The 12,411-nt window shown below is 32.4% G+C and overlaps 1 protein-coding gene across 4 annotated transcripts in view; it reads right to left on the bottom strand.

The window, feature by feature from the left end:
* Window positions 1-10,491, bottom strand: part of LOC106461784 (pre-mRNA 3' end processing protein WDR33-like) — a 64,322-nt gene extending 53,831 nt beyond the window's left edge. Inside the window, exons 1-2 of one of the 4 annotated variants that reach the window (XM_013921638.2) lie at window positions 10,213-10,491; window positions 2,222-2,592 (exon numbers count right to left, since the gene is read on the bottom strand). In XM_013921638.2, the coding sequence (XP_013777092.1) occupies window positions 2,222-2,545 (324 nt within the window). In that variant the 5' untranslated portion in view covers window positions 2,546-2,592; window positions 10,213-10,491. Of the gene's footprint in view, window positions 1-2,221; window positions 2,593-2,788; window positions 2,808-10,212 lie in introns of those variants that run through there. The other 3 variants (XM_022388850.1, XM_022388851.1, XM_022388852.1) reach the window with 3 other exon arrangements.
* Between the last annotated feature and the right edge of the window lie 1,920 nt (window positions 10,492-12,411).

Genomic DNA, 12,411 nt, shown 5'->3' with positions numbered 1-12,411 from the left:
AGATATATATATATATATATATATATATATATATCTTTGTGATAGGATCCCTACCAGTAAACACAGAATGATGCACTTCAAACCACCAGATTTATGAAAGAAAGAAAGCAGTAAACAATCTTTCTGATCAACCTGAAGAGTCCAAAAGGCAAAATCCCAGGTCTGGATTTACAGGACCATATGCCATACTCCACCAAAGTCCAGAACTCATCCAGTCTGGATTTACAAACAGTTGTCTTTACTCCCCCACCATGTGGGCAAGGAGAATTCTGCTTAACCATGGAATTATGGAGAGGATGTGGAACACTGTCCTACCTAGAACCAAAGATGGGACCACATTGTGTTCAGATTTACAAGGAGATAGTGGACCCCCTGCATGGACAACATAAGACCTGACAGCATTCAAAGAGGGTCCAAGCACCCCCCCCCCCAAACCTGAGAGCTAAGCATCAAATCTGGATGGTTTTACGAGTAGGCTCCCACAGAGTTTCGTCCTGCTCCTACCGATATCTGGGAAAAACTTCCAGGGACCCAGGTAGGAGGGTCTCTTTCGGCCTCTCCTCTGAGAGTGGAGAAAACTCAACACTGAAGGAAAATCCTCTGTCCACAACCCCAGCAACTAGGAACTGGGAGTGGTAAGGACTCCCGAGCTCCACAAGTAGAAGTAAGGGAGAGAACATAAGCGTTCGGGAGTCCTGAGGAACAGGTCTCCAGAGACAGTGCAACAGGTGAACCACGTTCCCTAATTTTTAAAAGCAAACTTATCTTGACTGATTCAGCTCTAAGATCAGCAGGGGCTGGCAAAATCCCCTTTACCTTCACTCATGATAATCCATGGGTAGTGGTCCATTAGAAATATTGTAATATGATATCACCATCCAGAATTGTGTCCAGACGGTCTTATGGAACACCTCGTCTTGACAAAGCCCATTGCAACCAGGAACCGATATAAAGATTGCTAGTGCGGAATTTAAATACAAGCATACCTGACTGGGCAACACTTGCCATTGAGTGGGATCCAAAAGAAATCAACAGGGACCATAGAAGACAAAAGAACAATAACTGCTTGAAACCATTACACGGGAACTCATATCCAATTTTTTTTTTCCCAGGAAAAAACAAAAAACAAATTTAACGAAATATATCTCTGGATAACGAAACAAAGAATTCTCAATTATCAGAAAGTGAAAACAAAGAAAATGTAAGTCACAAAAGGTTAGTCTGAATGCTCATGCTTTGTCAAGAAAAAGTGATTTTATTGTCTGCATACAGTGCTTATATACAGTACCTGCATAGAGGGCATGTGAGGGCCAGCGTAAAGTTCTGCAAATTAGATATTGCTGAGGGCAGTGGGGTATATAAAGACTGAAGCAAGCGAACACAATGTTAGATGGCAAAGATGAAGATTGAGAAATAGCTATTAGTGTCAGCAGAGGTCTATATGTTTTGGAATAAACAGTAGTTAAGCATTTGTAAATAACTCCCTAAAGGCATGATACAAATTTGTTGGCACACATGGACAACCACTGTCAGATTCTATGGATTGATTCAAAATGGTAATATTACTTATAAGACTGAAAATATTTTTGGAATCTGTGAAATTTGATGTTTGTAATATGTTTTTATTTGTAACAATGTCTGATGAAAGAACAATGTCTATTCTAATTCACTATAAATAAATGGATGAAAAGCACACATGATTAAGGTGGTTGGCAAAAAATGTAAAGCCTACTTCTATACTGATCCTTTTTGATCATCTGATGCTGCATGAGAAATTTGGATACCTTCTGCTTCAAAAGAGGATTTAAAATAGTTCAACTGCTCATTAATCAGCCAGTTAAAATGAGCCTCACATTTTGATTTTGGTTTAACATAAACATCAAAGCAAACCAAGTCAATCTCCAACCAAACCCATTAATAGAAGTATCTTGTCTCTAGCCCCAGCACATCAACATTTTTCTCACCAGACATTAATGAATTGGGTGGATGGCTAACTTAGCATTAGAAATGACTGAAATCTGCCAAATGTCAGACAATTCTCATCTTTGATGTATTCGTTAATATATAACATCAATTTATACCTAAGTTCCAGTCCAAACATAACTAAATACACTATTATAAGATAAAAAGAAACACTTTATCATTCTTACTATCATTCACTGCAGAAAAGTTTTGCTACAGAAATATCTTTAAAAATGTTAAAACCTGCATTTCAACTCACCTCTACTGCTTGTAGAATAGAACTATTATAATCTACAGTTTTTCTGGCAACAGCTTTTCGAAGTCTTTTCCCATCAAACTCAATTCCTTGCATCTGTTGTAAATGTTGCTTGAACTGCTGGACATTAAAATAGTTCTGCTGCTTCTGAAAATTTGTCTGAAATCTGGGCATGTGAAAAAATCGCTGCTGCTGTGTTGCAGCTGTTCGAGAGATTCCCTGTAATGCTGAAGATGTAACTTGCTGTGAATCATCATCTTCATCTTGGAGTTGGTATCCTCCTAAATTTCCTCGATGCGAGTCTCTGGGTCTTAATGCTTGCATCATAGTGAAACAGGTTTGACAGTGTTACTCAACACTAAGCTACTTCAAATCTATAAAAATATATATATATTTATTGCATTAATTGACACACCAGCACACAATAAGCTTACTATTTCTAACCATATTAACAAATTTTAGGAATATATATATTTTGAGAAAGATTTTAAAAAAGTATAATAAATATTATTATAAATTGTAAAATACTAGAAAAAAAAATCAAAACACATTAAAAGCTGGCTTACTTACATTTCAACTTCATAGAACAACCAAAAGTATATACAATTTGTTTTTCTTCTCAGGGATGAGTTTATAAAGGACAGCACAGAAGATAAATGTTTTCTTGTTGATTGTAATGCCAATCTTTTTATTTTGAATTTGTGGTGGTTAATTGTTCAGAGTTAAATGGTATATTATTCTGAAACTAGCATTTTTGAAATTCAAATCACATTCTGATTTGAAATATTCAACCTTTCTTTGAAAACTTAAAATATTTTGGACACTTGTGTTCATCACCATACTTCCCTATAATGTTCTTGAACATTATGTTAATAAATATAAATTTAAAAGCTGTTCCTTTTTCTCTTTCACCCACTTGACCTCTAATCCCATTTGAAATAGTCATATGTTTTTTAATAAAAAAAAGCTTGTATTGTTGTTACAATAAAATTCAATTAGCAAAAGTTAAAATTATTTAGGATTTTTTAAGGTACAAAACTACAACGACAATTTTTTGAATAAAAGATATATGATTTTGTTTATATCTATAAAACAAATATTTATTTTAATTAGATTTCTGTAAGGTTTAAATACAACTTTTTCTAACATAAGAACATGTGATGCAACTCACAAATGCATACACAGGTCCAAATCCAGGTCATTTAATGAAATCAGGTTAGAAAACTGAAATATCTTTACAACTACTTTATGCAACAACAATAAACTTATAAGGATAATGAAAATTTAACAACTTACAACCTTCAACAACAAAAATAAGCTGAAAAAATATACTAAGATGTGTAATAAAATTGTGATTATTCAGTGGTATTTATGCCATAGGTGAATTGAAATTCATTTCATGCATTACAGAACATGCAACAATAATAAAGCCATAAATTTTGTGAAAACACTTCTTAAATAGTCTGAATTCACACTTATAGTTACAGTGTTAAATTATTTTGCCTCATTATGTTAACATAGGTTTCTTCACCTCTGATCCCTATATTTCAATCTGTATTGTTTAGATATTCTGATATGTCATAAAGTACTGTATGTATATGTATTTTTAAACACTAATCCAAACAATCAAAATAATTGATTTGGTATCATGATATATAAAGAAATTCCTGAATTTTTTTGTTATAGATTCCTTTCTGCTTCAAGAAATATTGTAGAAAAGTTGAAATATTCAAGTACAATCATAATCTACAAGAAATGGTCTTACAAGTGATCAAATATGGTAAAATGAATTAAAAATCATCTTATTTGCAAATGCAAAAAGCTGTTTTATACATAACAGCATATCTTCTATTGATACCATTAATGAAACTGGTGTCAAAAAATTAATCTATTCTATGTAATTCAATGAGATACTACTTGAATATGAACTATTATTTTTTTTGGCGCTGACCTTACAAATCCTCCTTTTTTTATTAAATGGTTAATTCTTTCAGTGTTAGAAATTATTGTAACAGATTGAACCCATTTAAGCAGTGTTCTGTTATTAGTAATAAAGCTGATATAATTTTTATGGTTTGTTTACAGACATACTGATTACAAGAGGTACTTATCCCTAACTTTTCTAAAAATACTACCTTTAACACACAACATTGTTACTGGAGGGCATGAACAATGAGAAAAGTGATAATTTTTTTTAACCGTTTAGAACATTAGCTTGTAAAGTTCCATAAGTTTTAGGAGAAAAAAAGTAATTCCAGCACAGCAAAAATTTTGATGATGAAAGAATATGTGTTACCTAACTGACACATATTAACTATGAATTAACTTATTTGGTTATTATAATTTGTATGATACATTTAACATTGATGGAAACATATTCAATTGTGTAACTGAAAGATTTTGGCATTGGGGTGAATAAGTTACTCAAAGACATCAAAACAGTGCTTATTACTAGAAGAAAAGCTAATAAAATTTTAGGGTGTATTTATACACACACACTGATTACAAATCAAGAGGAAATGAAACCCAGTTAAGCATCACTTGAAATACTGTTAACATTTTTGTTCTCCTTATCTAAGAAAGCATATTGACTTATTCGAAAGGGTTCAGAGAAGGGTTACTAGGATGATCTCAGGAATAGAAAGGTTATCTGATCAGGTTAAAATGTCGTAACTTCTTTTCTCCTGAGAAAACAAGGGTAAAATGCTATCTTACTGAAGTTTACAGATTATCAAAGGGATCAACAGGATTAATGCAAAAGTCAGTAATAAGTCACATGTGTAAGTTTGAGTATTTAAATTTCACTAGTGGTTTTTATTGAGAAGTCATAGGCTAGTAAGAAAATACCTTGTTCAAATACTGCCACAGTGATCCATAATTTTTCTATAACCACACCTGTGGGAAAATTTTCTAAGAATATCAGCTACATATTTAAGAATTGCCATCATCTTTCATCTGGAGAAGACATATAGTATCGAGTTTTTTGAAAGGCATCAAAGTGACAAGGCTGATTCCATAAAATCAAGGGAACTAGTGCTACATTTCCTGTCAGCATGGATACATTCTGGGCCCCTATTGCCAAAACTTCATTTAACTGTTAAAAAGACTGCTTCTGTTTGTTTCCTGTGCCTGAGTATCTTGGTGGCAGACATTGTGATGAACCATTTAAGTGCATTAGGCTAGAAAATAATGCCTGAGATAACATCCTTCTTCTCCAATCAAATGATGAAGCTGATAATTAGCTAATGTTGCATACTCATAATGCACTGCAGAATGTTGTCTGTGCTATCTTTCATTACCAAGAAATGCTTCAATATTCTGGACTTTGTGTGGAATTAAAGTCTCCATGGATACTTCCTGTTCAAGAGCACAAGTTTCTCATGGGAGCAGAACTTGTTATATTTTTATCAGTTATTCATGCCCTTGTTGGTTATGACAAAACTGGTAAACTTGACACAGAATTGTCAGCTCAACTCTCAACAGAAGAATACATAGATTTCAGGCATACAATAATTTTCCCAAACATTACTTTCTCAAGCAGAAACTTTTATCTGCTGTGTTCTTGGTCATGATGGCTTCACTTGTAATGCAATTTATATCAAGCAGTATGACCATATGCAGATCAATCAATTTCCAAAGGATTGCACATTATTCTTCAATTATGGAATCCCACACTAAAATATTAACCCTATGCACACAGTAGAGTAAAAGAGCACTTCACAACGTTTTTTACAGAATTCCATTCAAAATTTAAACTACTTTATTATCAATGTATGTTAATAAACTTTGCATCAAAATGTAGTTAAAATAAAAATATTACCTAAGTTCAAACTGCTTGATTTCAAAAAGAAATGTTAAAAAAATGTCAAACTATGAGTCACATGATATGGTAGTGTACTGACAAATAATTTTTTTTTTCTCTTGCCTTATAAGAGCTTTGGATTGTTCAACCAATTAAACACATACTATAAATATTGACAAGCCTGAATATATAATTTCAATCTCTAAAGTTCTTGCTTTACTGAAATACCATTATATTTGTTCAACCCACATGACATGCCCCTCCCACATCCTCAGTATTCTCTCTGACACTTCTATTGGACATGTTTATAATCAATATATATAGCATATTCTGAAATACATAAAGCTGACAATTGTTCATTTTGTTTTAGAGGTCAAGGGCCATAAGCTGACAGAACTTGATGTGTTTAAACAAAAGACCCTGCTCCAAGCTGTAAGGAATTTTGTTTTACTAAGCCATACAGCAAAATGCAAAAAGCCTCAATTCCTTAATGAACATATAGTGTAGACAGATGTCATCTGGTGTAACCAGATACTTTATACTTATCTCCCTCTGGGTAATATACTGGTTGTGGTAGTACCAAATATAGTTCAAAGTGCCACAATAAAACTAAAATAAAGCTGATGTCAAAAGGTTAGAGAGCTAAAGCTGTTGTAATAAATAATTGTTAATAGAGAAAATAAAGTTTTAACAACAACAAAAACTTTTGATATTCATTTAGAAAGTTCTAGAGGTTATGCAAATAAAATAAAACTATAACATGAAAAGAAGTATTCTTATTGTAGTATGAAAAAATCACCTTTCACTCAGACTGACTCAGTAGAAGCTTTGTAAACTCACAGACAAATCTTCAGTAAAAAATACTGTATTAAAACATCTGATTTTTTGACTCAACAGACTTATAATGTTTACTAAAATTTCAAAATTTGTGAAGATACACTTATTACATTCAGTTTTAGTATATAGTTTCACTGTTACTTGATGATTACAAAGTCAGTCAAATTGACTGACCTGTATGAATAGGATTAAACAAGCATACCTACAATGTCACACACATGGATTAACTATGGACCCTGAGCTCAAGCCATAATTATGCAGTTACAAAATCTGCAGTGGTGTACTGAAACCCATAATCACTACAGTAATACCAGCCAATGTCAAACACAGTAATGCTTTGAAAAAGGACAAAAAATGTGACCATAGTAATGTGTGTCCTTGCCATCTTGCTGCTTTTGGGCACTGCTCATTTACTATGCATGCTACAATGGATACTTGCAGGAATTGCAAGAACCTGCAAAACTGAACTGCAAATGGTTCATGATCATTAAAACACTTTTCCAATTTAACCTGAACTTGGTTTACTTATTTCGCATTACTGTTTTGTATTATATACTGGTTGGAGTAAGCATTTCAAATAAAGAAATAACTGTACTGTAGTCTCTTTAGAGTTTTCATTTGACAGGCAAGTTGACAACTAACATCATTTTTCCTATATATATACACACACACACACATATACATACACACACATGTATATATATGACGGGCATAATTAAAAAAGGGCACTGTCATTTAGTTATAAATCATTTTGTTATCATGTGACCATTTTTTATTCTTAATATCCTATGATCCCTTAAAAAAATTTGGATACTCTTACACATGAGACTTGAATCTAACTCAACTAAATAAAAACCTTTGATATCTTTGTGCTATTTTCTGTAGATGACAGAACACAAGTGCTAAAGTAAAACTAAATGACATGTAGAATCACTAGTCTAATTTGCTAATCAATGTAGCTTCAACAATAGTATGATTCTATCTATGATTAGGTTTTTGAAAAACTATGTATGAAGCTAAACCCACCTAGATCCTTTGGTTAAGACATCACAAAAATATAAGGTAACCATCCACAAATGCTTGAGCAAAATTAAAAAACCCAAAATTCTACTTTAGCTCAAACAGCAAGCAATATTACAGAAAAAGCAGGCTGGCACACTCACTTTTCAGTTTTATTCGTGTGTTATAAAATTAAATTAAATTCAGCTTAGTTCCTGATTCATTATGTTAAATTCTTTTAAGGTAACTCAGTGATGACCTGGGTGTATTGAAAGCCAAACTAAACATATATTATAGATTATTTTGAATTTTTTGCTCAAGCATTTTTTGGAGAGATTTCACATATTTTAGTGGGTTACATCAAAACAAGTCACTTCAACTAGGCCTTAAAGTAAAAGAAAGTCACACAGTGAAATAATATGCAGCTCAAGATACTGATATTATAAACATTATCTCATAGATTTCATAACATTGTAAAGCATGTTATGTTTAATAATGACATGAGAAAAAGCTGGAAGCAGTAGGATGACATTCGTACTGAGATGAGGTATGCATACTGAAAAAAAAGAGTGACCACGTGAAGGGGAGGATGTTTTTTTATTATTATTATTTTTCAACGATCTCTTTCATTCCATGCTGATGTGGCACACTTTCAAAAATAAATAATCCATAACTAGAAAGAACTAATTAATTGCATTGGCTAAACACATGCAGACTGAATTCATAGGTCCATGCCACTAGCACCAAGATTAGTATATATCAGTGGTCCCCAGACCCCTATGGATCCGTGAAGATAATAACATCTCATTAAACAAGCAAGTTTTTTAATTCTGCTGTTTGTTTAATTGCACACTCAGTTATATATGTCTTTTAATCGATAGTGAAAAATGGAAAAACAAGTTAATTATTGGTAAGAAAAACAGTTTTTTGGGTAGATGGAATCTTTTAAAAAACATGGGGTCCTTGGTAGTGAAAAGGTTGGGAACTGCTGGTATATATATCATAAAATTTGCAAGAGATACTATGCTGAAAGTGAAAGGATCCACTGGCTATGGGGAATAAATACTTGTGTTTCAAATGCTGTTCAGAGTTCAATGCTGCATCATGTGCTTGATTTTTTAAGAGTTGCTTCAATTAGTGGCAAGAAATAGAATTTTATTTTTAAAAGATATTTCAAAGCAAGTTTTACATTTTCAGAACTTTGCAAACTGAGATTTCCTCTTGACATATTTGCAATTTTTTTTTAACTGCTGGACAAAAACTAGTGATACTCAAGAATATAAAATTTTCTGGAACACTTCATAACATAACATAATATTTTGGGACAACATGGGACCTATTGGTCTATCTTGGCTGTTCCATCCTCAAGACTAAATTAAAATTATTTCAAAAAATAAAGTAAAAAAGATTTCATACCCAGCCTCTTTCAATCATATACTTAAAGCTTTTTCTTAATCTCACTTAAATGTACTGCCTCTACAACATCTGAAGGCAACCCATTTCAAAGGCCAACCACCCTGTTAGAGAAATAAAACTTTCTTAGCTGAAGATGACTCCTACCTTTCCAAAATTTATATTTGTGTCTCCTAGTCCTACTATTCTCATTGTTAAATATAAAAAAAGATGATATATCAACACTACCAATTCCCTTTATAATCTTAAATACCTCCCCCCTAATTTTAATTTTTTCAAGAGAAAACAATTTGAGAGATTTCAGTCTCTTGTCTTATGACAACCCCTCTATCCCAGGCACCATTCTAGTAACATGTCTCTGAACCCTTTCCAACAATTCAATGTCCTTCCTAAGGTAAGGATCCCAAGACTAAACACAATATTCCAAATGTGGCCTAGAATATGGGTCTATAATCAAATATCGACAAAGCTTAAACAAAATTTTGCAGACTATTCTAAAAGTAAAAGTGCACAACATTCAGTAGAAAGATATTTTTTAATTCTACTATTTCTAGAGAATAATAAGAAGCATACATATTTAGACATAATCAGACTGTAAACAGAAAACGTCCACAGTAATTGTTACTTTTTTCCTTTTTAATTTGAATAAAAACTACCATTTTCTTTGGTATATTTAAAAATAAAATTGTAAAACCAATAAAAATGTGTTTTTCAAAGGTCAGTTCACTCTCAACCATAATTTTATAAAATTCATTTTGTACATTCACACAACTTAGGCTGAACAATGGTTTCTGTGTAAAACTAAAAGTGTAAACTATCTTTACTAATAGTATAAAGATTAGTATTAATAATAAATATTGGTATTACTAATAGTATTAGATTTTCACTGAAGATCCACTGCCCTTCTTACGACTATACACACATACAGTATACTTATACTTACTACAAGTTACAACCTGTACACTTTTCATTGTATCCTAATGCCTGCTAAGCCTACTTTTTTTTTAATCCCTTTTTTATCATTAGGCCTAACTCAGCTTTCGAACATTCTCAATCCTGACCTTAGGAAGTTAGGTATTACCTCACTATTTTCCGGATATGAAACAAACCTATAAAATTGTGGATAGTTTTATTGGAGAAAAAATCAATAATTCATACTTCTAAATAATTTCAAATGTGTGTTCATTCTCTTAACACCGCCAACTAGTCAACGACTGACATGAACGCGAGGTATTCTGGGATATTAACTTTATGCATAATATTGCTGAGGCATGTCGCCTACCAATTTGGTCACTATGCTACAAAAGAAAAAATTTAAATAAATATTAATATTTCTTTGACAATAATTCATCTAGGATAAAAAGTACACAAGTAAAAAATAATTAAAAGTCACTACCTACACTCATAAGTACATCAGAAGAAGACTTTAAAAGACAAAATGCAAGCCACAGGGATTCGGTTTTATCCTCCATATAAAAAAAAGTAAATTGAATTCACCTGATAATTTATTTAATACATATAACAGTATTTAATCAAAATGTCTGTAACATGAATGTGATTTTGGTTGTCAAATTACATAAGTAACATAATTGTTCTCTTTGAATTTTCTCAGTTTACGATATTTTGTGTTAAGCAATGATACAACAAGATTTCAAAAGTGTCCTAATATGAGACTACCATTTCACCGATTAACTCGAGTTACTAAAAATGAGTATAAGCGATTTTTATTGTTGTAACATATTCTTTCATTGGACAGGTTTTTATGGGTTATTTGGTAAAAATTAATGCCAAGTTCAGTCCACGTAACGATAATGAACGAATAACGTTTGCTACAGGCTACATTCACTTTCAGTGGTATGATTAAATTACAGTTACAAATAAACTTACTTACAGAATTTCTTTGCTAATCGATATATTAACTTAATAGTCGCTATAACTCTTCCTATAGACTCTCAAATGAATCCCTCATTAAGTACTTCACTGAATTTTATTTACAAAAAACAACTATTGAATCTTCACATAGTGATTACTTGTATTTGTAGTATACTCTGTTTTTCAAATTCCATAAAATTTCTAGATTATTGCATCATCATGAAATTTTCTAGGTATTCTAGGACTACTATTATGATTTTTTTAAATTTAGCATCATCTATTCCAACTGTTATTTTGTGGCACAGAACTAAGCACATTGACAAAAACTCTATCACATGGTGATCCAAAACAATACTACTGTACTCACACATGCTGTTTATTTCATGGACCTTCTCGCCAATAGCATTATTCAGACTTTTTACACCAGTTCTACAGAGATCCCCCACATTCGATCCGATAAAAACATTTTATTGCTCACTGGATATGTCCAGCTTTTGGAATGTTGTGGAGATAACGAGGTGATTCAGAATGTAGAGATTGTGAAAGTACCAACTGTAGTCGTTATTTCTGTCCACTGATAACTTTCCATTTCTGACATAAAAAGCCTTGGGGCGCATGTGTAATAATTTCCATGGTTCCATCCAGGGCAATGCATGATGTTAAAATTGTACTACTGAAGTTTCTTCAGCCATCTTGCTTTCTGGCCTTCTGGGTTACAAAAATTCAGCAACTACTTCAGTGTTGCATTATCTGTTCTGAGTGTAGATTTTTACCCATACAAGAAATAATGGAAATTACTTAGGGCTCGAAAACACTTAATATATCTTATGGAGTTCTACAATATCTCCTTTCTGCAGTATTTATTGCTTTGTAGTAATAGGTAAACACTTCTTCAACTGCAGAATCACTAACATCTGTTTCTAAAAAGAGTGTATGTTCAAATTTTGAGTATGCTAATACGGGAGTAGTAGTCAATTCTTTCCTCGAGTTATTGAATGCTTGTTTACAATCACCAGTCCAACAAAACATAGTTAGATTTTTAAGTAGCCTCACACAAGTTTCTCAGTAGTGGCCAATTATGGACAGATTCAATCTTGGATGGATCTGTAGGTACACACACAAGTCTCTCTCTGCTTACTGTGTATCCCAAGAAATTGACAGAACAATTCACACTTCTTGGAATTAAGCTTAAGTTTCTCTTTCCTCAACTAATCCATAGCTTTATTTAGCCCTTCGTACACACACAGTCTCTCTCTGCTTACTGTGAATC

The sequence above is a fragment of the Limulus polyphemus genome, unplaced genomic scaffold, assembly GCF_000517525.1.
Source record: "Limulus polyphemus unplaced genomic scaffold, Limulus_polyphemus-2.1.2 Scaffold1031, whole genome shotgun sequence".
Classification (NCBI taxonomy): domain Eukaryota; kingdom Metazoa; phylum Arthropoda; class Merostomata; order Xiphosura; family Limulidae; genus Limulus; species Limulus polyphemus.
Note: the sequence above shows the minus strand (reverse complement) of the source record. Positions and strands in the feature narration are given on the sequence as shown.